This window comes from Drosophila takahashii, chromosome 2R (assembly GCF_030179915.1).
Source record: "Drosophila takahashii strain IR98-3 E-12201 chromosome 2R, DtakHiC1v2, whole genome shotgun sequence".
In the NCBI taxonomy this organism is placed as follows: domain Eukaryota; kingdom Metazoa; phylum Arthropoda; class Insecta; order Diptera; family Drosophilidae; genus Drosophila; species Drosophila takahashii.
In genome coordinates, this window is record NC_091679.1 from 13923836 (window position 1) to 13951594 (window position 27759).

At 38.3% G+C, this 27759-nt stretch overlaps 1 protein-coding gene across 1 annotated transcript; it reads left to right on the forward strand.

Moving 5' to 3' along the window:
* The first annotated feature begins 2763 nt into the window (after positions 1-2763).
* On the forward strand, positions 2764-26828 carry LOC138912149 (uncharacterized). The gene is made up of 3 exons (XM_070212009.1): positions 2764-2776; positions 2849-2869; positions 26383-26828. The coding sequence occupies exons 1-3, from the start codon at positions 2764-2766 to the stop codon at positions 26826-26828; spliced, it is 480 nt and encodes a 159-aa protein (XP_070068110.1).
* The last annotated feature ends 931 nt before the right edge of the window (positions 26829-27759 follow it).

Sequence of the window (27759 nt, forward strand, 5' to 3'; positions counted from 1 at the left end):
GTTAGAGGGGGTGTGGCGCTCGGCTAAAATAAACTTGCGCTGCGTAGGAAGCCAAAGGATATGTGTGGGAAATCTCAACCTTCTAGCTTTTGTAGTTTCTGAGATCTCAGCGTTCATACAGACGGAGAGACGGACAGACGGACAGACGGACATGGCTAGATCGACTCGGCTAGTGCCCCTGATCAAGAATATATATACTATACATACTTTTGCACGAATCTAATATACCCTTTTACTCTACGAGTAACGGGTATAATTATTTGAGATCAACTAATGGACAAAATCGCTTGAATTCTTTGTCTTTGTTGACAATAGAAGCGAAAGTTTTACGAGAGGTAGAATGCGATGCTATCATTTCTGAATTTGCAATTCGTAAAGCACGACGAAAGAACCTGAATTTAACATAAACCGAATTCAATTTGGGCACCGAACAAGCACTCATCTGCAGATACATTATTTTACTATGTACAACTAACAAAAAAATTGATTATGCTAATCAAAAGAATCGCTTTCCAAGGGGGATTATATTAAATTCTTAAGAAATCGCGGTCCATCGAGTATACTTTTTTCAGAATTTCGGGGGTGAGTCCACTAATCTAGAGTATTACCGGCCATTGCAATCTGCAGTTACTGGGGAAAATCTTTGAAAAGATCAGGGAACACAACAAATATGATGGAAAATCTTAAGCCAGCGAATTTGTCGAGCCCATACTCTTCAGATTCAAAACGGATAAAAGTAATTAATTATTTTTTCTTTCTTAATGGCCCAGTTTGTAAAAATTTATTTTTGTTTAAAACCATCGATGTTTTTCGTTCCGGTCTGTCTCCTGCTCTTAGGGCCGGTTTCTCGAGTCCCTGTCAAAGTCCCTGATAGCTATCTGTTCGAAAAACTTAAATACCAGATAAACTGTTCGTAAAAGCAAATCGGCTTTCTCGACTGCTTTAATTTATCTGAACGAGAAACAATTACAGAGTGCTGTTAACGTACAGAATTGTGCTGTGAAGGGTAAAAAATGGCGTGCTTCGATTATTTCATCAGCTGTTTGGGTATAATTTAAAGGAAAAGTCAGCTGTGATTTCGTTTCATCTTCATAGTTGGCTTTGGGAAATCAGCTGTCATTCTATCGAGTCGAAAACGCTTAACAGGGACTCCGAGTCCCTGTCAAAGTTAGCTCTCACAATTATGCTCGAGAAAGCCAAAATGCCTTAGCAGGGACTTTATCTGTTCGAGAAATGTTAGCCGGCACTCGAGAAACCGGCCCTTAGTAGCAATCTTTTAGCTGAAATTAAAAAACCCTCTGCAAACGTATATTTATGTTCATTTTTATATGTGTTAACACAAATGCAAATATTCGCCAATCCAATAGAAATGTCAATTTTTAGTCAAAAACATCGAAAAACATCGATGTTGTTTTACATAAACATCGAAAACATCGATGTTCCCAAAAATCGATTTTTCTCCACCTGTAATCTGCAAGGGTATATCGGCTGGCCGAAGCTAGCTTCCTTTCTTGTTTTGATTGTATTTAGTCGATTTTATAAATATGTACTGGACTGCAACGAATCAGAACTATTCATGGATCTATTAAAAAGTCTGTAATATTGTCTAATCGACTACGTTTGCTAGCGTGGCCTCTTCTCTTATAGCTCTTATATAACTTATTTCGGGACTCTGATGCATGTTCCCCAAGGCATCCTACAGGAACTAAACAAGTGTCAAAGGGTCGTTTTCTCGTCCGTTCGACAAATTTAAAGTAAGGTTAAAACCTAAAAATCGGACAGGGATCGCACGTAAGAATTACTTTTTTAAAAAAATTGACAAATAAGTCTTATTTTTCAATTTTTATTATAGAAGTTGACAAATAACTCTTATGCTTCAATTTTGTTGATTTTTATAATAAAAATTGAAGCATAAGAGTTATTTGTCAACTTTTATAATAAAATAAAGATTGAATTGAAATAACTCTTGTACTGTGCGGTACATTGGTTTAAAATGTATATATGTATAATCTACGCTTTAATACCTTTCTGTTGATATGCCATATGTCCCCAACATAATTTTTATAATAATAATATTTTTTACATCATCAAAAATATTTTGGGGACATATGGCATATCAACAGAAAGGTATTAAAGCGTAGATTATACATATATAAATTTTAAACCAATGTACCCCACAGTTCAAGAGTTATTTCAATTCAATTTTTATTATAAAAGTTGACAAATATTTGTTGATTTTTATAATAAAAATTGAAGCATAAGAGTTATTTGTCAACTTTTATAATAAAAATTGAAAAATAAGACTTATTTGTAAATTTTTTTAAAAAAGTAATTCTTACTTGCAATCCCTGAAATCGGAAAGGAAATCACTTAACAGGCGCCCTAAGTGTACTAAGCAGGGAACGAAAATAACTGTTATTTTTGTTTTTTAAAACAAAAAAATCAGCGACAAGGAAGACACCGCTGGCATTATTAAGCACTCTATTTTACATATTTGCAATGATTTTTATTTTTGCAATTTTTATTTAAAACTCATAAAATAATCGCCATTCTGTGAGTTTTATATAAAACTTGACAAATAAAACTTATTCCCTGAGTTTTATTTTCCGCTTGACGTATAACAGTTATTCCTTGACTTTTATTATTTCGATCAAAAATAAATCTCAAAGTCGTTTAGTGGCGGCTGTGTAGGTGGTAAAAATGTTATTAAAAATTTGGCTTAGTTTGTAAGCTGTTGGCTTCTTTTTAAGATATTTTCCAAGTATGATCGACCACTGTAAGTATGATTAATTTATTTATTTACGTCGCGATTCACACATTCATACATTTCCGGCAAACAGTACATAAGTAAATACATTTGGTAAAGCAGGTAATATGTCTATACTAGTCAAGTGGATAAGTATCAACTCCACAAAACGAGGGATAACAAGAAGGTTTCAAATCCAGTTCAGGGTGAACAGTTTAATTTTTTTTTTACATATTTTAAAACTTTGTCGATATGTTGTGATAGTTGTCAAAACACATTTTAACAAAATACTGCAAAAATGAAATTAGCTGATATTAACATATAAAATTTAAGTTTGACTTTATTTAAATTTGTTGTTAAGCCTTACAAATACGAGTATGAGGTCGTTAGAATTACCTTTGTTCTTATCAAAATAATTCATAATATTTATACCCGTTACTCGTAGAGTAAAAGGGTATATTGTATTCGTGCAAAAGTATGTAACAGCTAGAAGGAAGCGTTTCCGACCCCATAAAGTATATATATTCTTGATCAGGGTCACTAGCCGAGTCGATCTAGCCATGTCCGTCTGTCCGTCTGTCTGTCTGTCTGTCTGTCCGTATGAACGCTGAGATCTCAGAAACTACAAAAGCTAGAAGGTTGAGATTTTCCACAGATATTCTTGGGCTTCCTACGCAGCGCAAGTTTATTTCAGACGAGCGCCACGCCCCCTCTAACGCCCACAATCGCCCACTAACGATTTTAAAATGTGCCTGGCGGTCACACCTTTAAAGATTTCCGAGAAGTATAAATGCAATTTTGTTGTGTATATTTATACCTATCGAAATGTAGAAGACATTTTTTAAATCGGACCATTCATTAAAAAGTTATACGCAATCCAAAAATATATATCCATCTCCCTCGCACTCCCTTTAGCCGAGTGACGGGTATTAGATAGTCGGGACACGAACCCGACTATAGCGTTCTCTCTTGTTTTATTTAAAACCACTTGCTTGGAAGAAAAATTTTCGATTTCGCTTTAGTTCACTTTTTTTAATGTCCTTATTATAGGCGTCGGAGTTCTTAACGCTAAATAAATGAATGTGTAGACCGCCTTCTATAAAAATATGGATTTTTCTATGTCAGTCGTAAATAAATAAATTAATCATACTTACCATGGTCGATCTTACTTGGTAAAAATGTTAAAAAGAAGACAACAGCTCATATACCATACCCAATTTTTAATAACATTTTTATGACCTACACAGCCACCACTAAACGACTTTCAGTTTTATTTTTGATCGAAATAATAAAACTCAGAGAATAAGTTTTATGTTTGATTTGTATATAAATCTCAAGGAATAACTGTTATTTGTCAAGCGGAAAATAAAACTCAGAGAATAAGTTTTATTTGTCAAGTTTTATATAAAAATCATGACATAATGATTAAAAAGCGATTTTTAAATTAAAACTCATAACAGTTACGACTACTAAGACTTTGTGAATAGTGGGCGACATCGGATACCAAGGATATTTTTTCAGATATCCTACAAAACCTTTAGCACAGAAGTCTTTAAACTTTTTTGAGTTAATTTCGTACTCGCAGTTAATTGTTATTGTAGAATTGTATGAAAGCTTTCTAAAATATCGTAATCAAAACCAAGAATTTATGACAGTAAAGCTGCATTGGAAAATGCTGGAGTTTCCACTTCCATTTGAAAGAGGCTTGTGCACATTTAGGCCCATTTCTTTCATCATTTTAAATTGTGAAATTTTTTTTTTCGTTCTTTTAGTTTAGGCTTATCGCTGTGTTTGACATGCCACTTCTTAAGCTCAATTCTATATGAGATTTTTAAAACAAATTCGAAAAAACGGGTCCAAGCATGTAAAGGGCTGATTCCATATTAAAGAGCGTGTGCCTTAGCCATAACAGCCTTCGAGTTTATGTCTTCAATGTTTGGCTTTGCTCCATAGATTGGGCAAGACTGACAAGAGTTAGTGCCTTACTTTACCATCTCATGGTCTCATTGGTCTCATGTGACCAATATACTCCACATATTTATTTTTTCTTTAAATTTATACAAATACAACGTGCAAATAAGTTGCGAGTCTGGGCATCCAAATTTTCATTTTCATTTAATTTAAGGTTGTTTTTTATCGTTCTGATCGTATTGGACGTGCCGGTGGTGTTGCTATATATGAGTGATTCTTTGTGAAACGTATCGAGATTTTCTTCATGGTCTCAAAACGATAACTAATTTTTATGACACTATCTCATAATTTAACAAGAGAGAACGCTATAGTCGGGTTGGTGTCCCGACTATTTAATACCCGTCACTCAGCTAAAGGGAGTTCGAACGCTGTACGCGGGTTGGTGTCCCGACTATAATCGTAACTCAGCTAAAGGGTGTGCGAGGGAGATAGATATTTTGATTGCGTATAACTTAATTTTTAATTTGGTCCGATTTTAAAAATGTCTTCTACATTTCGATAGGTAGAAATATACACAACAAAATTACATTTACACTTTTCGGAACTCTTAAAAATCGTTAGTGGGCGATTTTGGGTGTTGGAGAGGCGTAGGAAGCCCAAGAATATTTGTGGATAATCTCAACCTTCTAGCTTTTGTAGTTTCCGAGATCTCAGCGTTCATCGGGCAGACAGACAGACATGGCTATATCGACTCGGCTAGTGACCCTGATCAAGAATATATATACTTTATGGGGTCGGAAACGCTTCCTTCTAGCTGTTACATACTTTTGCACGAATACAATATACCCTTTTACTCTACGAGTAAAGGGTATTAGAAGGATTTTTCTACATTTCGATAGGTATAAATATACACAACAAAATTGCATTTATACTTCTCGGAAATCTTTAAAGATGTGACCGCAGGACACATTTTAAAATCGTTAGTGGTCGATTGTGGGCGTTAGAGGGGGCGTGGCGCTCGGCTGAAATAAACTTGCGCTGCGTAAGACGCCCAAGAATATGTGTAGAAAATCTCAACCTTCTAGCTTTGTAGTTTCCGAGATCTCAGCGTTCATACGGACGGACAGACGGACATGGCTAGATCGTCTCGGCTAGTGACCCTGATCAAGAATATATATACTTTATGGGGGGTATAAAAAGGTTTTTTAAAAAAGTTGAAAAAAAAAATCCATTTGACAGAAGCGAAGATATGGCAATGCTATTTATACCCGTTACTCGTAGAGTAAAAGGGTATACTAGATTCGTGCAAAAGTATGTAACAGCTAGAAGGAAGCGTTTCCGACCCCATAAAGTATATATATTCTTGATCAGGGGCACTAGCCGAGTCGATCTAGCCATGTCCGTCTGTCCGTCTGTCCGTCTGTCCGTCTGTCCGTCTCTCCGTCTGTATGAACGCTGAGATCTCAGAAACTACAAAAGCTAGAAGGTTGAGATTTCCCACACATATCCTTTGGCTTCCTACGCAGCGCAAGTTTATTTTAGCCGAGGAGTATAAATGCAATTTTGTTGTCCATATTTATACCTATCGAAATGTAGAAGACATTTGTGTAATCGCACCATTCATTAAAAAGTTATACGCAATCAAAAGTTATATATCTATCTCCCTCGCACTATCCAGTACAGCCCTCGCACTCCCTTTAGCTGAGTGACGGGTGTTAGATAGTCGGGACACCAACCCGACTATAGCGTTCTCTCTTGTTTTAAATTACGTGGGTTAAAAAAATAAATAAAAATACCCAAAAATGTTTATTTTTGCAAAGCTTTCGGATAAAAATAACCCCCATAATAGTTCCAGTGCCAGATATAGTCTGTTCACGCCAAAAGGGCGTTTAATTTTGGTAGGCAGTGTCGAGCGGCAGTTTTCTCCAGATGTCCACATCTCGCGCGCTCGCACTGCCCTTCGCTCTCCCTCTCCAACTCTCCCGCAAGTCTCCGCTCCGCTCTGGAGCCACTAAGCTAAGATTAGAGTAATTAGTTCTATTTTCAAGTGCAAAATAAACAGCCGCACGTCGCGCAAAACACCGAAAGTTTTCCCGTATTTTCCATACATATTTCCGCGTGGATTTTCGCCGCATCTCCTTGGAACTCAACCACTTCTACGATCAAGCTACCGCCGGCCCAACATTTTGATCCTTCTACCGGTCTTCCATTCTTCCGAAGATTATCTCCAGCGCCTACGGTGGCTTGAACCGCTTCAGCTAAGTTCCATTTCCAATTGTAATTATTTGCCGGTCATACAGCCAGTTGTTCGAACCCCATTTCGTTCAATTTGTTGTATGATTTCTTGTCTAAATCGAAAAGCGATTTTAATCCGACGCAACGGCATTTAATATATTATTCAATTCGTTTTGTTTGTACGCGGCATTTTTTCCATTCCTTTATGCCGAAATTTTCAGACACTCCAAAAAATTCCGTGCAAGTTTTCCAGTCCGCAGTGCCAAATTATTTCAATTAAAAATAAATATATACCATAAAAACTCCAAGTGTGTGTAAAAATAAAACACAGCCGCAATAAAACTTTCAAATTTTTTAAAATTATTCCGCAAAAACTGCATTCTTCACTTTTTACTGTGTTCCAGCTGCGTGTATATATTTTTACATACATACTCTGCAGTGCTACATAAAATCCAAGACCCTCATAACACAAACAGAATACTTATATCCTATTTTTTTAAATATATATTCGTGGTCTACAAACTACATTTTTCCTTGTGTAAAAAATATGTAATCCAGCCACAGTGAATATTTTAAAATAAAAGTGATCCGCCAAAATTGGCAGCTTTTGATTTTACTGTGTTTCCTGCTGCGTGCATATATTTTTACATCAATATTCCAAAAAACAGTTCACTTTATCAACATACATTTTTGAGCTAATTGTTTCAATAAAATCCCGCGAACATATTTTGCATTTCAACGCTATTCCGCTATTCGCAATAAGTCTCCAAAACTCCCCTTCAGTTCTGGCATCCCGTGTCGGTGACAATTCCTTAGGCCAAAAGCTTGGCCGCTGTCGATGTCAGCAGAGCAGTCGGCGCAGCGTCGACATGAAAGAAAGAGAGGCTGATATTTATATATTGCGCTCTCTTTCCTTGTCTTTCCTTTTGCCTGCACTCGACGCTAGCAGTGACAAATTTCGGCCGGTCCGTCAATCTCTTTTTCGCTTTACAGTTATGTTCAGTTAGCAACCAAAATTTGGCCGGTAAAATTTGTGTGACGCAGCGACATGTGTATGCCCTTTCATTTTAGGACCATTTTTGTATTCCGAAATAAAAAAAATTAATTTCGTGTTATAAACTTAAATTGAGTTTACTTCAAAAATACATTTAACTAATTTAGTTTATTGTTTAAATTGATTTTATAATATTCCAAAAGTCCAATTGGTCCATAATATCTTTTAAATAATAAAATATTAAAATTTGTATCTTCACAAAAATTATTTGTGCTTTTACTCAATAGAAAGGGTATACATAGAAGCATTGACACGCGGCAAAAGCGACGATGAATCAAAAGAAAACGGGAAAGCAAAATCATGACTGGCTGTATTTTTTGACTGTCAATCAAAGAGAACAACGTGCTTAAATTTGTGCGTAGACAATTTGTAATTGGCGATTTAAAAAATTGTACAAGTGTTTACCAATTGTATTAAAAGTTAGGTAAGTGGCATTTTATTTCATTTACATATATGCAGTTGATATTAATTAAAATAACCGGTAGGTTTATGTCCCGTTGGCTATTGCTTCTGGGGGGAAAAATTCTTGCAATATGTACATACATACATACATTTCCCGTGACCAGCGCTAAAAATGTAAAAAGGTAAATATAAAAATATACAACTAAAACATATTTTATAACATATGTCTGTCTTTAATTTTTTCAGGATCCTTGGTCAAATATTCACCATACGCGGACAAATTCATGAGGACGGCAATCTTACATAAATATCAAAAACAAAAAAAACAAGGGGTATTATTTATAATTAATTGTACGAAAATGTAAGTAAAGCAATTGAACACAAAATACAATTTATAAAATGAAAGAGCAAATAAAAATTAAAAATAAATTTGTATGTTTCTTATTTTATATAATGCAAGGAAAGAATTTTTATACCCGTTACTCGTAGAGTAAAAGGGTATATTAGATTCGTGCAAAAGTATGTAACAGCTAGAAGGAAGCGTTTCCGACCCCATAAAGTATATATATTCTTGATCAGGGGCACTAGGCGAGTCGATCTAGCCATGTCCGTCTGTCTGTCTGTATGAACGCTGAGATCTCGGAAACTACAAAAGCTAGAAGGTTGAGATTTCCCACACATATTCTTTGGCTTCCCCTTTAACCCCCACAATCGCCCACTAACGATTTTAAAATGGGTCCTGCGCCCACATCTTTAAAGATTTCCGAGAAGTATAAATACAATTTTGTTTTGTATATTTATACCTATCGAAATTTCATTTCAATTTTTCAAATCGGACCATTCATTAAAAAGTTATACGCAATCAAAAATTATATATCTATCTCCCTCGCACTCCCTTTAGCTGAGTTACGATTATTAGTCGGGACACCAACCCGAGTACAGCGCTCGCACTCCCTTAAGCTGAGTGACGGGTATTAGATAGTCGGGACACCAACCCGACTATAGCGTTCTCTCTTGTTTTGTACATGAAATTGCTGATGGCATTTTTAAAAAGTGACACGATGATGGATTTTCCTAAGTGACAGCCCAATGGACAAATTCTGAATGTCCCTCGTGAAATCATAAGGGACATGTCACCGGTTGGTGACATCTCAAAGGACAATTTCGTATAAGGCCCTTAGTATATCCCCAGGGACGGCGAAAAAAATTTCCTTTGAGTTGTACTGAGGGAAAAAGCGGAACTCCCATACAATTTTCTCTATGTGGCGTCCTCGGTTCGTCCTGAGGTACAAATGACATGTCCTCGGGTTTTCCCTTGGTGATTACCGAGGGAAAAGTGACATCTGGAACTGAAGGGTCCCGCAATCGGTGACTTCCAATATCCAGCTGTTAGCTACCCACATACATACATACAAACAGCTACGTACTCTCCAAGTATTCTGCAGAGCACAGTGGGTCAAGTGCTTACAATAACTAATAAAAAAACCGAATTTTAAATATTATTAAGAAATTAAATATTTTTTCCCTATCCGTGCACCAGTGTGACCATATTTTCCGTTTGCATAAAATATTAATTATTTTTTGTGCATACACTTTTATTTTCGTTATTATTTCGAAACTAAAAAAAAAATCTCCACACAACTTCATCCACACAATCCAGTGTGACCATATATCCTTACGGACTTTTTAATTGGTTCCTAAATTCCAAATTGTTTACTAATTTTTTACCTTAATAAATAGTTATTCTTTGACATGGCATACCAAGCAAAATCCGCTTTAAATAAATTTATTGTCACAGCTGACACTCTTAGCCATTTTGAGACTATCATAAATGTTCCCGGTGCATCCACACCGACCTTATCCGCCTGCAAAGTCCGTAGGGAGCACGTCAGTTCCTTATGGCAAAAGGTCAAGGAGGAATATGACACATGCTCCAAGTGCATTGCATTGTATATTTATTCTCAAAGCGAAGTATAACGAAACGTATACAATATACGAAAGATTGGCCGCTCAGATCCTCGATCTCGAAATCCAACAGGGCTCCTCCCAAATATCTGAAGCTCCAGTAACTCCGTCCCAAAGTTCCATATCTTATGGCTGTCGACTCCCTCCTATCGACACAGAGGTTTTCTCGGGCGATTATCTTCGCTGGCCGTCTTTCCGGTACCTTTTCACGGCGATATATATAGACAATCCGCGTCTCACGCCCGTAGAGAAATTATTTCATTTAAATTCCAAAACTAGTGGCGAAGTTAATTCCATAGTTTCAAAATCCCCACTCACCAGTGATGGCTTCCGCTCAGCTTGGACAAATCTAACTGAGCGTTTCGAAAATAAGCGATTCCAGGTGAACAGCCACCTGAACACTCTCTTCAATGCGCAGTCTATAGCACAAGAGTCTGGAGATGCCCTGAAGGAACTTCAAAACACCGTTCAAGCTTGCCTAACGTCCTTACAAGTGTCCAGCATAAATATTGAGAATTGGGACCCTATCCTCGTCTACATGTGCTCAACGAAGCTACCAAAGCTCACGCTCTCATTATGGGAGCAATCCATAAAAAATAAAGCCGATCTTCCAACTTGGCGAGAGCTTGATACTTTTTTGACTGAACGCCACCGAACCCTAGAGGCCGTCTATAGCATCCGGTCTGCTAGTTTACTCCAAGGTCCGTCCAAAGCCAAAGCTCGATTGGCAGAACTTCCCAAAATAAAGTCCTTCACTACAAGGGTAGTTCCAATACCCAAAGGCTGCGATCTGTGTTTAAAAGAGAAACACCCCGTGCGTATATGTCCACGCTTCCTAAAAATGACGGTAAATGATCGTTCAGCCTACATCCAAGGTAAACAGTTATGCTCCAACTGCTTTGCAAGCAGCCATAAATTGCAGGATTGCAATTTATGCGCTCGCAGTTGTTTTACTTGCCAGAGTCGGCATCACACGCTGTTGCATCCAAGCAACACTTCCCCAATTACTTTGGTTCCATCCAAACCTGCAGGATCAGGACCCGCCTCAACTCCTCGGAGGATTGCGTCCTTTTCTGCGCACATTTCCAAAGTCCTTCCGGACCCCTGTATAGAGAGTCCTTCCAATGCAAGTCCTGCCAGCTATTGGGTTCCATATCCCGCCCTGGATCGCAGACGTTCCCGAGGTATTAAATCCTACCCATGCCGAGTTTGCCTCAAGATCCATCCTCTACGGAAATGCCACCGCTTTCTGACGCTAAGTGCCGAGAAACGCATCCAAGCAGTAAACTTCTATCAATACTGCAACAATTGTTTGGCCCACTATCATTCGGAAGGATCTTGCCGTAGCGTCCACAGATGCCACAAGTGTGGACAGGACCACCACACTCTCCTACACTGAGACGATCGCCTCCGCTATCCTGTGGAAACTTCTCCTGATGTTCTGCTACGGTGGTCCTCGCAAGGGGGGGGGGGGGAGAGAATGTTCACGCCAAAAGGGCGTTTAATTTCGGTAGGCAGTGTCGAGCGGCAGTTTTCTCCAGATGTCCACATCTTGCGCACTCGCACTGCCCTTCGCTCTCCCTCCGCTCTGGAGCCACTAAGCTAAGATTAGAGTAATTAGTTCTATTTTCAAGTGCAAAATAAACAGCCGCACGTCGCGCAAAACCCCGAAAGTTTTCCCGTATTTCCCATACATATTTCCGCGCGGATTTTCGCCGCATCTCCTTGGAACTCAACCACTTCTACGATCAAGCTACCGCCGGCCCAACATTTTGATCCTTCTACCGGTCTTCCATTCTTCCAAAGATTATCTCCAGCGCCTACGGTGGCTTGAACCGCTTCAGCTAAGTTCCATTTCCAATTGTAATTATTTGCCGGTCATACAGCCAGTTGTTCGAACCCCATTTCGTTCAATTTGTTGTATAATTTAGTGTTGGGTAAAAACTGCTCATTTGGGTGAACATGTTCACTTGTTCTTTTTTCCCAATGAGTCAACTCACTCAGTTTGCTCACTTGTTCACTTGTTCTGTCCTTAACTTTTTCAGCTCATTATCTGTAAAACTGTATGCAAAATGCATCCTAAAAGTAAAAAAATACTTTTTGTGCCAAAAACACCAAGAGAGCAACTGAGCAAGTGAACTAAAAAGATCAAATAAGAGAGTCAAACTGAACAAGTGAACAAAAAAGAGCAAGTAAGAGAGCAAAACTGAGCAAGTTAACAAAAAGGAGCAAGTGACCAAAAATGAACAAGTGAACAATGAAGAACAAGTACGAAGGAACATGTTCACTCACTAAGTTTAGTGAGCAACTCTTTTTTGTTCACTCACTCATGAGTAACCCAACGCTAGTATGATTTCTTGCCTAAATCGAAAAGCGATTTTAATCCGACGCAACGGCATTTAATATATTATTCAATTCCTTTTGTTTGTACGCGGCATTTTTTCCATTCCTTTATGCCGAAAATTTCGGACACTCCAAAAAATTCCGTGCAAGTTTTCCAGTCCGCAGTGCCAAATTATTCCAATTACAAATAAATATATACCATAAAAACTCCAAGTGTGTGTAAAAATAAAACACAGCCGCAGTAAAACTTTCAAATTTTTTAAAATTATTCCGCAAAAAATGCATTCTTCAGTTTTTACTGTGTTCCAACTGCGTGTACATATTTTTACATACATTTTCTAATGCAGTCCATGTTGAAAATACCAAAAGTCACACTTGTACACATATACATTGTGTGTGTGTGGGAAGGGGATGAACCATGAAGATGTCAGAGAGAGGCAAAGCTCTCCCCTCTCTTTGTTCTCTCCCTCTCTGCCTAAGAACGTTTTTTGTTTCCTTTTGTATGCACATGCGTACCCTAGAGAGTGCGGTTGTAGAAAATAAAATTTAACTAAAACGACAACTAAAGTGTTTTTACTATTTGGCAAAACGGGCTGGTGTATTTCTGGAGTTTATATAAACATTAGTAATATAAATTCCATAGGTTATGGGACCAGCCACAATTTGCAGCTGAGTGCTATAGTAAAAATGCTTTGATTGTTAACGGAAAATAAAAGTGAAATAACAAAAAAAAGTGAAACAATTAAAACTTAAATCAAGTCCAAAACAAAATAAATTTTAGTAAAATTCGTGCTTATAAGTAAACAACATACATATACATATATGTATAACGACGCACCAAATTGACGCACGTTTTTCATTTTCAGTGCGAGTGTTAGAGCAGACTAGCAACAACAATTCTGAGAAGCGCATAACAATCGAACAGAAGAACAGTTATTCTCGGAAGATGGAAAAAGGAAAGAGAAACATAACACCGTTTAACGGGGAAAAATATTCCATATGGAAATTTAGAGTCAGGGCTTTGTTAGAGGAAAACGGGTTGTTAAAAGTAATTGATGAGGAACCAAGTGATAAGGAAAGTGAGGAAGTGAAGCGAGCAGAAAGAAGTGCAAAGAGTCTTGTAATCGAATACTTGAGTGACTCGTTTTTAGTGTTTGCCAACAATGGGAGCTCGGCTAAGGAGATTTTTAACAATTTGGATACTATTTACGAGCGTAAAAGCCTGGCATCTCAACTTTCATTACGCAAACAATTATTGTCTCTAAAATTGAAGGGTGATACTCCGCTAGTGAACCACTTTCGTTTGTTTGATGATTTGGTTACTGAGTTAGTTGCTGCAGGTGCCAAGATAGATGAAATGGACAAAGTGTCCCATTTACTTCTAACACTTCCAACTAGCTATGATGGAGTAATAACAGCGATAGAAACTCTCTCTGAGAGCAATTTAACATTAGCCTTTGTAGAGACACGGCTTCTCGATCATGAAATTAAACTAAAAGGAGTTGGCAAGGACACAAGTGCTAAAGTGTTGCAAGCTATAGGTAATCGAGAGCCTAGGGATAGCACATACAAAAACAAAATAACAAAATTTGTGAAGAAACAATTTCCGAAGTCAAAGCCTAAGTTAAAGTGTTTTCATTGCGGCCAATTAGGCCATATGAAGAAAGACTGTTTCTCCTTAAAAAGGCAGGCAGGTGGCAACCAGAATGTTTATGTCCAGAGTAATGTTAGAGAGAGACAGGCTCAGATGGCAACAGCAACGCAGCCAGAACGCTCGTTTGCTTTTATGATAAACGTAGCGGTTAAAGAGAGACAGACTCAGATGGCAGCAACGCAGCCGGATGCTTTTGCATTTATGATGAAATTAGCTAATTCCAGGGAAAAGACAGATGGCGTAGATTTTATATTAGATTCAGGGGCTTCAGATCACATAGTAAACGACATAACTTTATTTTCCGAGTATGAGAATATAAATCCAAGTGTGGCGATTGAGATTGCAAAGCGTGGAGAATTCGATTATGCTACTGTGAAAGGACTAGTTAGTATTAACAGTTCTGGAAAAAACATTTCATTACAAAACGTGCTGTATTGCAAGGAAATACCGCACAATTTACTATCCGTGAAGAAGATGCTAGATGCTGGAATGTCCGTCGAATTTAATCCGGATGGAATAAAAATAATCAAAGATGGTCACTTGGCATTTGAAGGGATATGTAAGTATAATGTACCGATTGTGAAATTTTATTTAAATAGTAAGGTATATACATCCAAAATTTCAAATGAGGCAGAGTATCGCTTGTGGCATGAAAGGTTAGGCCATATTAGTGTAGGAAAATTCTTAGAAATTAAACGAAACAGCTTGTTTGAAGATGTTGAACTTATAAAAAACGTACAACTAAATAGAAATGAATTATGTAAGGCATGTATTAACGGAAAACAATCTAGGCTAAAATTTGAAAAATCTAAAAACAAAGAAAATATTGACCGCCCATTGTTCGTAGTTCATTCTGATGTATGTGGTCTGATTACGCCCTCAACTATTGATAATAAAAACTACTATGTAGTATTTATTGATCAGTTTACACATTACGGTGTGACATATTTAATAACTTATAAATCAGACGTGTTTATTGTATTCAAAGACCTTGTGGCGAAAAGTGAGGCTCATTTTAACTTAAAAATGGTAAATCTATATATTGATAATGGCAGCGAATACCTCTCTAATGAAATGCGTGAATTTTGTGTCGAAAAAGGTATCAGTTATCATTTAACGATTCCTCATACCCCACAATTGAATGGTGTTGCGGAGCGGATGATTAGGACAATCACCAAAAAAGCTCGATCTATGATTAACTGTACTAAACTTAATAAAAGTTTTTGGGGTGTTGCTGTTTTAACAGCAACTTATTTAGTTAATAGGTCCCCAAGTAGAGCTTTGGAAAATATAAGAAAAACACCATATGAGATGTGGCATAAAAAGAAGCCAATATTAAAATATTTGAAAATATTTGGATCGACTGTATACGCACTAAATAAAGTTCGCAAGCGAAAATTTGACGAGAAATCGATCAAGACTATACTCGTTGGGTATGAGCCAAATGGCTATAAATTGTGGAATGAGGAATCGAGAAAATTTATGATAGCTAGAGATGTAGTGGTGGACGAAAAAAGCATAGAATCTATGACTTTAAATGAAAATGACTCTGTGGTAAAACATAATGATGTTAGCAGAAGTCATGATTCTCCAATTGAAGAGAATGAAGAGTTTGATTTTCCATCACAGGAAATGAATGAATCAATGGATTCAAAGTTTGGTGAAAACTCAAATGAAAATGACACTTGTCTCGAGAATACCGATCCAGTAGTTGAAACTGGTGATAATATAGAAGAAAATGAAAATCAAAAAGTCAGACGCAGTGAGACAAATAAAGATAAACCAAAATTGTCATATAGATTTTTAGAAAAATGTCTTATGAATACCCAATTGTGTTTAAGTGATATTCCCAATACATATGAGGAAATTAAATTTCGAGATGACCGAACCTTGTGGGAGGAAGCCATTAAAGATGAACTAAATTCTCATTTTGTAAATAATTCATGGTGCTTAGTGCAAAGGCCTATGGATAAAAATATAGTAGATTGCAAGTGGGTTTTTAGTTTAAAGCAAGATGAAAATGGTAATTTACTAAAATATAAGGCAAGACTGGTAGCAAGGGGCTCCACCCAAGAAGATATGATGGATTATGATGAGACCTTTGCACCTGTTGCACGAATTTCTAGTTTCAGATTTCTTTTGGCATTTTCTAATCAATATAATTTACTGATCCATCATATGGATGTAAAGACAGCTTTTTTAAATGGAACTTTAAAGGATGAAATTTATATGAAGGTTCCAAAAGGTTAAGGTTAAACCAGTACGAAGGAAATTAAGTATGTAAACTAAATAAAGCTATTTATGGCCCTAAGCAAGCTGCACGATGCTGGTTTGAGGTTTTTGAAAGTACACTTAAAAATTTTGGATTTCAGAATCTAGAAGTAGACCGATGTATATATATTTTAAATAAGGGAGATATAAGAAAAAATATATATATACTATTATATGTTGATGATGTGGAAATTGCCACCAGTAGTTCTGAAAGTATGTCCAAATTTAAAACTTACCTTTCAAGTACGTTTCAAATGACTGTCTTATGTGAAATACGACATTTCCTTGGTATAAAAATTGATCGAAAAGATGATCAAATTTGTCTCAGTCAATCTGCATATATTAAACATGTTTTGAAGAAATTCAATATGGAAGATTGTAATCCAGTTAGTACCCCTCTTCCAAGCAAACTAAATTATGAGGACTTGCAAGCTGAAGAATCATGTGAAGCACCATGTAGGAATTTAATTGGCTGTTTAATGTACATAATGTTGTGTACACGTCCGGACTTGAGTACATCAATAAGTATCTTAAGCCGGTATACTAATAATAATAACAAAGAATTATGGCAATGTCTTAAACGAGTTTTAAGATACCTAAAAAAACTGTTGACCTAAAGTTATCGTTCAAAAGGAATCCTAAAGTTGATAATATTCTTATAGGGTATGTCGATTCTGATTGGGCTGGAAATGAGACTGATAGGAGAAGTACTACAGGATATATATTTAAAATGTTTGTAAATTGTTCCATTTCCTGGAGTACTATGAAACAAAAATCAGTTGCTGCTTCATCTACCGAAGCCGAATATATGGCCTTATTTGAAGGTGTTAGAGAAGCATTATGGCTAAAGTCATTAATAAATGAAATTAAATTAAAATTAAATGGACCAATATATATTTTTGAAGACAACCAAGGTTGTAGTATAGCCAATAATCCTACTTGCCACAAGAGAACTAAGCACATAGATATTAAATATCATTTTACCAGGGAACAAATTGAAAACAAACTAATCTGCGTCAAGTATATTTCCACAGATTTCCAATTGGCTGATATTTTAACGAAGCCACTACCAACAGCCAGATTCACTGCACTGCGAGACCAACTAGGGCTAACTGGACCTTTAGCCTGAACCTTTTTTAATTGATAATCCACCTTAAAACCAAGACAAGCTGGATCTCTTGGCATATATATATATATATTTAACAATAATCAAACCAAAATAATTTCTAGTCTAACCATTACTGTTTATATAAACGAATCTTGTTAATTTATGTTTTTGATTGATCTGATTGGGTTTTGCTGTGTTTCCCCAATTCTTTGCAGCAAATGCTGGATCAGAAAAGAAAGAGTACCCAGAGTTGAAAAATATTACAACCATTATGCATTATGAATATGCACACACTCGTCTGAAAATTATGTTTTGTTATTCCTTAATTTGTATCAGTGTAACTTTTGAGGTGGCGTGTTGAAAATACCAAAAGTCACACTTGTACACATATACATTGTGTGTGTGTGGGAAGGGGATGAACCATGAAGATCTCAGAGAGAGGCAAAGCTCTCTCCTCTCTTTGTTCTCTCCCTCTCTGCCTAAGAACGTTTTTTGTTTCCTTTTGTATGCACATGCGTACCCTAGCTACTTGATTTCAGACAACGAGAGAGTGCGGTTGTAGAAAATAAAATTTAACTAAAACGACAACTAAAGTGTTTTTACTATTTGGTTTTTTATTGTCCCACGTTGAAATTGGTAGGGATTTATTTGTTATACAAAACTGCATTTTTCCTATTGGATTTACCTAAATGGGAACGGTCGTTCTCCCGGAATTCATGAAGAACGAAACTGTTCGTCTAATATAATTTAATGTATAACAACGAAAGACTGCTTTGTTTTTTAATGTTTTATTAAATTATGCAGAAAGTAATGGAGGTCCCATGACGAAACTTTTAGGAGCCAACAAGAATTATGTATAGAACATTATACTATTTTTTTATAAAGATTAAAAATGCCGATTTGCAGAAAACCGCGAATGAAAAATTTTTTTTAAAGTTTGGACCGTATTTTGCATTGGAACCATTATGGTTGTTATTTTCATCTGAAAGCTTGGCAAAAATAATAATTTTTGAGTATTTTTACTTATTTTTTATCCAGCGTAATTTAAAATTATAAATGAATTAAACAAAAAAATTGCAACGCCATATCTTCGCTTCTGTCAAATGGATTTTTTTTGAAACTTTTTTAAAAATCCTTTTTAAATGGTGTGATAGTGTCATAAAAATTAGATATCGTTTTGAGACCATGAAGAAAGTCTCGATCCGTTTCACAAAGAATCACTCATAAACATTAGTAATATAAATCCTATTTTTTTAAATATATATTCGTGGTCTACAAACTACATTTTTCCTTGTGTAAAAAATATATAATATAAATATATTACTGTGTTTCCTGCTGCGTGCATATATTTTTACATCAATATTCCAAAATACAGTCCACTTTATCTACATACATTTTTGAGCTAATTGTCCCGCGAACATATTTTGCATTTCAACGCTATTCCGGTATTCGCAATAAGTCTCCAGAACTCTCGCAATCGGTGACTTCCAATATCCAGCTGTTATCTACCCACATACATACATACACACAGCTACGTACTCTCCAAGTATTCTGCAGAGCACAGTGGGTCAAGTGCTTACAATAACTAATAAAAAAACCGAATTTTAAATTTTATTAAGAAATTAAATATTTTTTCCCTATCCGTGCACCAGTGTGACCATATTTTCCGTTTGCATAAAATATTAATTATTTTTTGTGCATACACTTTTATTTTCGTTATTATTTCGAAACTAAAAAAAAAATCTCCACACAACTTCATCCACACAATCCAGTGTGACCATATATCCTTACGGACTTTTTAATTGGTTCCTAAATTCAAATTGTTTACTAATTTTTTACCTTAATAAATAGTTATTCTGTGACATGGCATACCAAGCAAAATCCGCTTTAAATAAATTTATTGTCACAGCTGACACTCTTAGCCATTTTGAGACTATCATAAATGTTCCCGGTGCATCCACACCGACCTTATCCGCCTGCAAAGTCCGTAGGGAGCACGTCAGTTCCTTATGGCAAAAGGTCAAGGAGGAATATGACACATGCTCCAAGTGCATTGTAGCTGCAGGTGACAGCGCCGCAGACACCAAATTTATTCTCAAAGCGAAGTATAACGAAACGTATACAATATACGAAAGATTGGCCGCTCAGATCCTCGATCTCGAAATCCAACAGGGCTCCTCCCAAATATCTGAAGCTCCAGTAACTCCGTCCCAAAGTTCCATATCTTATGGCTGTCGACTCCCTCCTATCGACACAGAGGTTTTCTCGGGCGATTATCTTCGCTGGCCGACTTTCCGGGACCTTTTTTACGGCGATATATATAGACAATCCGCGTCTCACGCCCGTAGAGAAATTATTTTATTTAAATTCCAAAACTAGTGTCGAAGCTAATTCCATAGTTTCAAAATCCCCACTCACCAGTGATGGCTTCCGCTCAGCTTGGACAAATCTAACTGAGCGTTTCGAAAATAAGCGATTCCAGGTGAACAGCCACCTGAACACTCTCTTCAATGCGCAGTCTATAGCACAAGAGTCTGGAGATGCCCTGAAGGAACTTCAAAACACCGTTCAAGCTTGCCTAACGTCCTTACAAGTGTCCAGCATAAATATTGAGAATTGGGACACTATCCTCGTCTACATGTGCTCAACGAAGCTACCAAAGCTCACGCTCTCATTATGGGAGCAATCGATTAAAAATAAATCCGATCTTCCAACTTGGCGAGAGCTTGATACTTTTTTGACTGAACGCCACCGAACCCTAGAGGCCGTCGATAGCATCCGGTCTGCTAGTTTACTCCAAGGTCCGTCCAAAGCCAAAGCTCGATTGGCAAAACTTCCCAAAATAAAGTCCTTCACTACAAGGGTAGTTCCAATACCCAAAGGCTGCGATCTGTGTTTAAAAGAGAAACACCCCGTGCGTATATGTCCACGCTTCCTAAAAATGACGGTAAAGGTAAACAATTATGCTCCAACTGCTTTGAAAAGCCATAAATTGCAGGATTGCAAAAGCGCTCGCAGTTGTTTTACTTGCCAGAGTCGGCATCACACGCTGTTGCATCCAAGCAACACTTCCCCAATTACTTTGGTTCCATCCAAACCTGCAGGACCAGGACCCGCCTCAACTCCTCTGAGGATTGCGTCATTTTCTGCACACATTTCCAAAGTCCTTCCGGACCCCTGTATAGAGAGTCCTTCCAATGCAAGTCCTGCCAGCTATTGGGTTCCATATCCCGCCCTGGATCGCAGACGTTCCCGAGGTATTAAATCCTACCCATGCCGAGTCTGCCTCAAGATCCATCCTCTACGGAAATGCCACCGCTTTCTGACGCTAAGTGCCGAGAAACGCATTCAAGCAGTAAACTTCTATCAATACTGCAACAATTGTTTGGCCCACCATCATTCGGAAGGATCTTGCCGTAGCGACCACAGATGCCACAAGTGTGGACAGGACCACCACACTCTCCTACACTGAGACGATCGCCTCCGCTATCCTGTGGAAACTTCTCCTGATGTTTTGCTACGGTGGTCCTCGCAAGGGGGGGGAGAATGTTCACGCCAAAAGGGCGTTTAATTTCGGTAGGCAGTGTCGAGCGGCAGTTTTCTCCAGATGTCCACATCTTGCGCGCTCGCACTGCCCTTCGCTCTCCCTCTCCAACTCTCCCGCAAGTCTCCGCTCCGCTCTGGAGCCACTAAGCTAAGATTAGAGTAATTAGTTCTATTTTCAAGTGCAAAATAAACAGCCGCACGTCGCGCAAAACACCGAAAGTTTTCCCGTATTTTCCATACATATTTCCGCGTGGATTTTCGCCGCATCTCCTTGGAACTCAACCACTTCTACGATCAAGCTACCGCCGGCCCAACATTTTGATCCTTCTACCGGACTTCCATTCTTCCGAAGATTATCTCCAGCGCCTACGGTGGCTTGAACCGCTTCAGCTAAGTTCCATTTCCAATTGTAATTATTTGCCGTTCATACAGCCAGTTGTTCGAACCCCATTTCGTTCAATTTGTTGTATGATTTCTTGTCTAAATCGAAAAGCGATTTTAATCCGACGCAACGGCATTAAATATATTATTCAATTCCTTTTCTTTGTACGCGTCATTTTTTCCATTCCTTTATGCCGAAAATTTCAGACACTCCAAAAAATTCCGTGCAAGTTTTCCAGTCCGCAGTGCCAAATTATTTCAATTACAAATAAATATATACCATAAAAACTCCAAGTGTGTGTAAAAATAAAACACAGCCGCAGTAAAACTTTCAAATTTTTTAAAATTATTTCGCAAAAACTGCACTCTTCACTTTTTACTGTGTTCCAGCTGCGTGTATATATTTGTACATACATTTTCTAATACAGTCCACTTCTACTACTCTGCACTGCTACATAAATTCCAAGACCCTAATAACACAAACAGAATACTTATATCCTATTTTTTTAAATATATATTCGTGGTCTACAAACTAAATTTTTCCTTGTGTAAAAAATACATAATCCAGACACAGTGAATATTTCAAAATAAAAGTGATCCGCCAAAATTGGCAGCTTATGATTTTACTGTGTTTCCTGCTGCGTGCATATATTTTGACATCAATATTCCAAAATACAGTTCACTTTATCTTCATACATTTTTGAGCTAATTGTTTCAATAAAATCCCGCGAACATATTTTGCATTTCAACGCTCTTCCGCTATTCGCAATAAGTCTCCAGAACTCCCGCAATCGGTGACTTCCAATATCCAGCTGTTAGCTACCCACATACATACATACACACAGCTACGTACTCTCCAAGTATTCTGCAGCGCACAGTGCGTCAAGTGCTTACAATAATTAATAAAAAAACCCTCTTAAAATCCAAATTTTTAATTTTATTAAGAAATTAAATATTTTTTCCCTATCCGTGCACCAGTGTGACCATATTTTCCGTTTGCATAAAATATTAATTATTTTTTGTGCATACACTTTTATTTTCGTTATTATTTCGAAAAATAAAAAAAAAATCTCCACACAACTTCATCCACACAATCCAGTGTGACCGAATATCCTTACGGACTTTTCAATTGGTTCCTAAATTCCAAATTGTTTACTAATTTTTTAAATTTTATAAATAGTTATTCTTTGACATGGCATCCCAAGCAAAATCCGCTTTAAATAAATTTATTGTCAAAGCTGACACTCTTAGCCATTTTGAGACTATCATAAATGTTCCCGGTGCATCCACACCGACCTTATCCGCCTGCAAAATCCGTAGGGAGCACGTCAGTTCCTTATGGCAAAAGGTCAAGGAGGAATATGACACATGCTCAAAGTGCATTGTAGCTGCAGGTGACAGCGCCGCAGACACCAAATTTATTCTCAAAGCGAAGTATAACGAAACGTATACAATATACGAAAGATTGGCCGCTCAGATCCTCGATCTCGAAATCCAACAGGGCTCCTCCCAAATATCTGAAGCTCCAGTAACTCCGTCCCAAAGTTCCATATCTTATGGCTGTCGACTCCCTCCTATCGACACAGAGGTTTTCTCGGGCGATTATCTTCGCTGGCCGACTTTCCGGGACCTCCTCGTCTACATGTGCTCAACGAAGCTACCAAAGCTCACGCTCTCATTATGGGAGCAATCCATTAAAAATAAAGCCGATCTTCCAACTTGGCGAGAGCTTGATACTTTTTTGACTGAACGCCACCGAACCCTAGAGGCCGTCGATAGCATCCGGTCTGCTAGTTTACCCCAAGGTCCGTCCAAAGCCAAAGCTCGATTGGCAGAACTTCCCAAATAAAGTCCTTCACTACAAGGGTAGTTCCAATACCCAAAGGCTGCGATCTGTGTTTATAAGAGAAACACCCCGTGCGTATATGTCCACGCTTCCTAAAAATGACGGTAAATTATCGTTCAGCCTACATCCAAGGTAAACAGTTATGCTCCAACTGCTTTGCAAGCAGCCATAAATTGCAGGATTGCAAAAGCGCTCGCAGTTGTTTTACTTGCCAGAGTCGGCATCACACGCTGTTGCATCCAAGCAACACTTCCCCAATTACTTTGGTTCCATCCAAACCTGCAGGACCAGGACCCGCCTCAACTCCTCTGAGGATTGCGTCATTTTCTGCACACATTTCCAAAGTCCTTCCGGACCCCTGTATAGAGAGTCCTTCCAATGCAAGTCCTGCCAGCTATTGGGTTACATATCCCGCCCTGGATCGCAGACGTTCCCGAGGTATTAAATCCTACCCATGCCGAGTCTGCCTCAAAATCCATCCTCTATGGAAATGCCACCGCTTTCTGACGCTAAGTGCCGAGAAAGGCATCCAAGCAGTAAACTTCTATCAATACTGCAACAATTGTTTGGCCCACCATCATTCGGAAGGCTCTTGCCGTAGCGACCACAGATGCCACAAGTGTGGACAGGACCACCACACTCTCCTACACTGAGACGATCGCCTCCGCTATCCTGTGGAAACTTCTCCTGATGTTTTGCTACGGTGGGGGGGGGGAGAATGTTCACGCCAAAAGGGCGTTTAATTTCGGTAGGCAGTGTCGAGCGGCAGTTTTCTCCAGATGTCCACATCTTGCGCGCTCGCACTGCCCTTCGCTCTCCCTCTCCAACTCTCCCGCAAGTCTCCGCTCCGCTCTGGAGCCACTAAGCTAAGATTACAGTAATTAGTTCTATTTTCAAGTGCAAAATAAACAGCCGCACGTCGCGCAAAACCCCGAAAGTTTTCCCGTATTTCCCATACATATTTCCGCGCGGATTTTCGCCGCATCTCCTTGGAACTCAACCACTTCTACGATCAAGCTACCGCCGCCCCAACGTAGTCCAACCTTAAAAAAAGTATTTCATTCGCGGTTTTCTGCAAATCGGCATTTTTAATCTTTATAAGAAAAATAGTATAACGTTCCATACATAATTCTTGATGGCTCCTAAAAGTTTCGCCATGGGACCTCCATTACTTTTTGCATAATTTAATAAAACAACAAAAAACAACCAAGCATTCTTTCGTTGTTATACATTAAATTATATTAGACGAACGGTTTTCGTTCTTCATGAATTCCGGCAGATAATAGGAAAAATGCAGTTTGTTATAACACAGAAATCCCTACCAATTTCAACGTAAGACAATAACTTCTTGCTACTTATTTAGTTCTAAAGAAAAACACTCGAATATTTAGTAACACGTTACATCCACGCTAAGACCAATCCAGGCTCCTGGTAAATGACGCACCTCGTTCGGTTCGTGTCGCTCCTTAATTCCCCCTACGGCGGCGTCATCTGTTGTTTTAAGCCTCTTTACAATGATTTGTGTTTTAAAAAAATATGAAAGTCTTCAGCGAATGAGTATCTTTGAGTTTGAGTTGAGTTGAGTTTGCTATTAGGTGTTGGAGCAATTTGATAACACTTTTTAGAACTTGGAATGGACCTAGCGTTGTGTTGCTAAGTATTCTACTACCTTGTATTTCCTATAGCTCCTTTAGGAATGATAGGGTGAAATCGGTTAAAATTTAATGTTTTTCAGGATATTTCGCGCAGTGTTAAAGCTATTGATATGCATCTTTCCAAATCGTATTTTTGGGCATACCTTGATCAGGGTAAAAGCGCGTTCCGATCGGACGTCTATATCCTATAGCTCCCATAGGAACAATAGGGAGATACATTTAAAAATTAAATTTTTTGAATTATGAAATATTTTGTTTATTAATTCATGTTGCTATTGTAGTCAAATTTTAATTCGTGAAATCTGCAAGAGTATTAAAACTTCGGCTTGTCGAAGCTAGGCTCGGTCCTCGTTTCTATTATTTGTTGGATTATTCCTATGGAAGCCATAGGACATATGTACTACCTGGAAAGTTTTATCGCTCGGCTATCGGTGCTGATCAAGAATATGTCTCCTTCACTGAGTTGCAAATATCTGACTGAAATTATAATACTCCTGCAAGGGTATAAAAATACGCAGCGGTTCAGTAAAATTGTTATATATTTTGTGATTGCTGGGTGAATGCTGCCTTGCCTTTTATATATTTTACAGAAAAATCATAGAACAAGTTAACAAGAAAGCAAGTAAACTTCGGTAAGTGGGAGTTTATATATCCTATATTTCTAGAAATACTTAATTTTAATGCTTAAAATCGTGCAGAGGTTTTTCCTGGCCGAGATTCTAATGGTACTTCCGAAGACTCTTCGCGTTCTTATTTGCAACGCATTTCAAGCGAACTTGGTTCGGTACTGTTTCTTGAATGTCAGAGAAATTAGTGGATTGTTTTAGATTACATTTTTAAATTATCAAAAATGAGCATGCCTATTAAAACTGAGAGACTATTTCGGGTAGAACCGGGCAGACATGGCTAGATGTACTCAGCTGTTGCTGATAATGATGTGATCGGAAACATCTCCTTAACTTATTAACAAACTTTTGACCTGCATCTTTGGTCAGCATAGTTTGTCATACTGACAAATGTGTCGGTTGTATTTTCTTTGCGCTCGACAAATATTCCAATATTTATTAAAATTCCTGTGCTCTAAATCTTAAATAAAAGCTTAACATTGTCGTGAACACAGAATACCCTGGACGACCTACACAACAATTTACACAATCTCAAAATTACAAAAAGTAAATTATTTGCGCCAACACAAGCCAAAGGCAATACACAATAGAAAGAAAGAAACACTCAGAATAATAGTCCAGAACATAAATTCCCTGCAGTTCCCGAATTCAGCCCGAGCGCTAGCGATCACACGGCCCTTCCGCAGCGCCGACGCGACTTCACGGCCCTCCTGCATCACCAACGCGATCACTCGGCCCTTCCGCAGCGCCGACGCGACTTCCTGGCCCTCCTGCAGCGCCAACACGATAACTCGGCCCTTCCGCAGCGCCATCGCGACTTCACGGCCCATTCGCAGCGCCGAAGCTCGCAACAAGCAGTGAAGTTCTTGGCCACGTCACTGACAAGCAGTTCACGACTCAAGCAGCCCGCCTCCTGGTCCTTCCGCAGCGCCAGATCAGTACCCAGGTCAACCCCCTCGAAGCAAACAGTCCATCAGTCGGCCCTTCCGTGGCGCCGACCCAACGACGGCAAGCAGTTCATCACTCGGCCCTTTCGCAGCGTCGAATCACAACGGCAAACAGCTCATCATTCGGCCCTTCCGTAGCGCCAAACCGACCGAACAGCAAGCAGTCCGACTCATTTATACACAACCACACGAACACAAACGTCTATTGTACGATTACTTCGAAATACACGTCCACTTTATAGTTCTATCACTCTGTGTCATTATTGGGGAAAGGGAGGTAAATCGATCTATAGAGGAGATTTAAATATCTGTCGCAAACCCTAACCACGGCGAGCTATACCGCCTCCCGAAACAGGGTCGTTACAGGCTATTATATACAATATTCACCTCGGACCTTCCGTCGTCCAGAGGCAGGAATGTTTTAACAGCTCTCTATGTGGCAACCTGTGCTTCAGTAAGGCAAAAAGCGGGGAAAATGAGATGGCTTCTTCGTCCGGGCAGTGGACTGTCGATCACGGCGAAAACCCGGCTCTTTAAAGCAACCTTGATGCCTAGTCTACATTGGGGATACACTTCTGAAGCACTGCCTGTAACACTTCTATAAAAAGAATTGAATCCTGCTAATCCAAATTTTTAAGACATATGATAAACGCCCCATACTATACAAGAAACACTACTATTTTTAAAGATCTCAAAATTAACCCAGTTTGGACATCTATCACCAACACTGCCATTTTTTACAGATTAACCCTCGTTTCCCACATAAACAGCCTTGCTTTTACACTTTCCAGACCTATGAATAAAAGAAGACTAAAACAAGAGAGAACGCTATAGTCGTGTGCCCCGACTATCAGATACCCGTTACTCAGTTAAAGTGAAAGCGAAGGAGATGGAGATAAAAACTTTGATCCGCCGTAACTTTTTAACGAATGATCCGATTTTAAAAATTTCTTCTACATTTCGATAGGTATTGATAAACACAATAACATTGCATTTTTACTTTTCCGAAATATTGAAATTTTTAAAATCGTATATAAGCGATTGTGGGCGTTAGATGGGGCGTGGCACC

What these genes read in the sequence shown, in the direction of transcription:
- LOC138912149 (XM_070212009.1), top strand. An exon ending in AAATACATTTGGTAAAGCAG is followed by an intron (nt 2,870 to 26,382) that starts GTAATATGTCTA and finishes AATTCCCTGCAG; the next exon opens with TTCCCGAATTCAGCCCGAGC.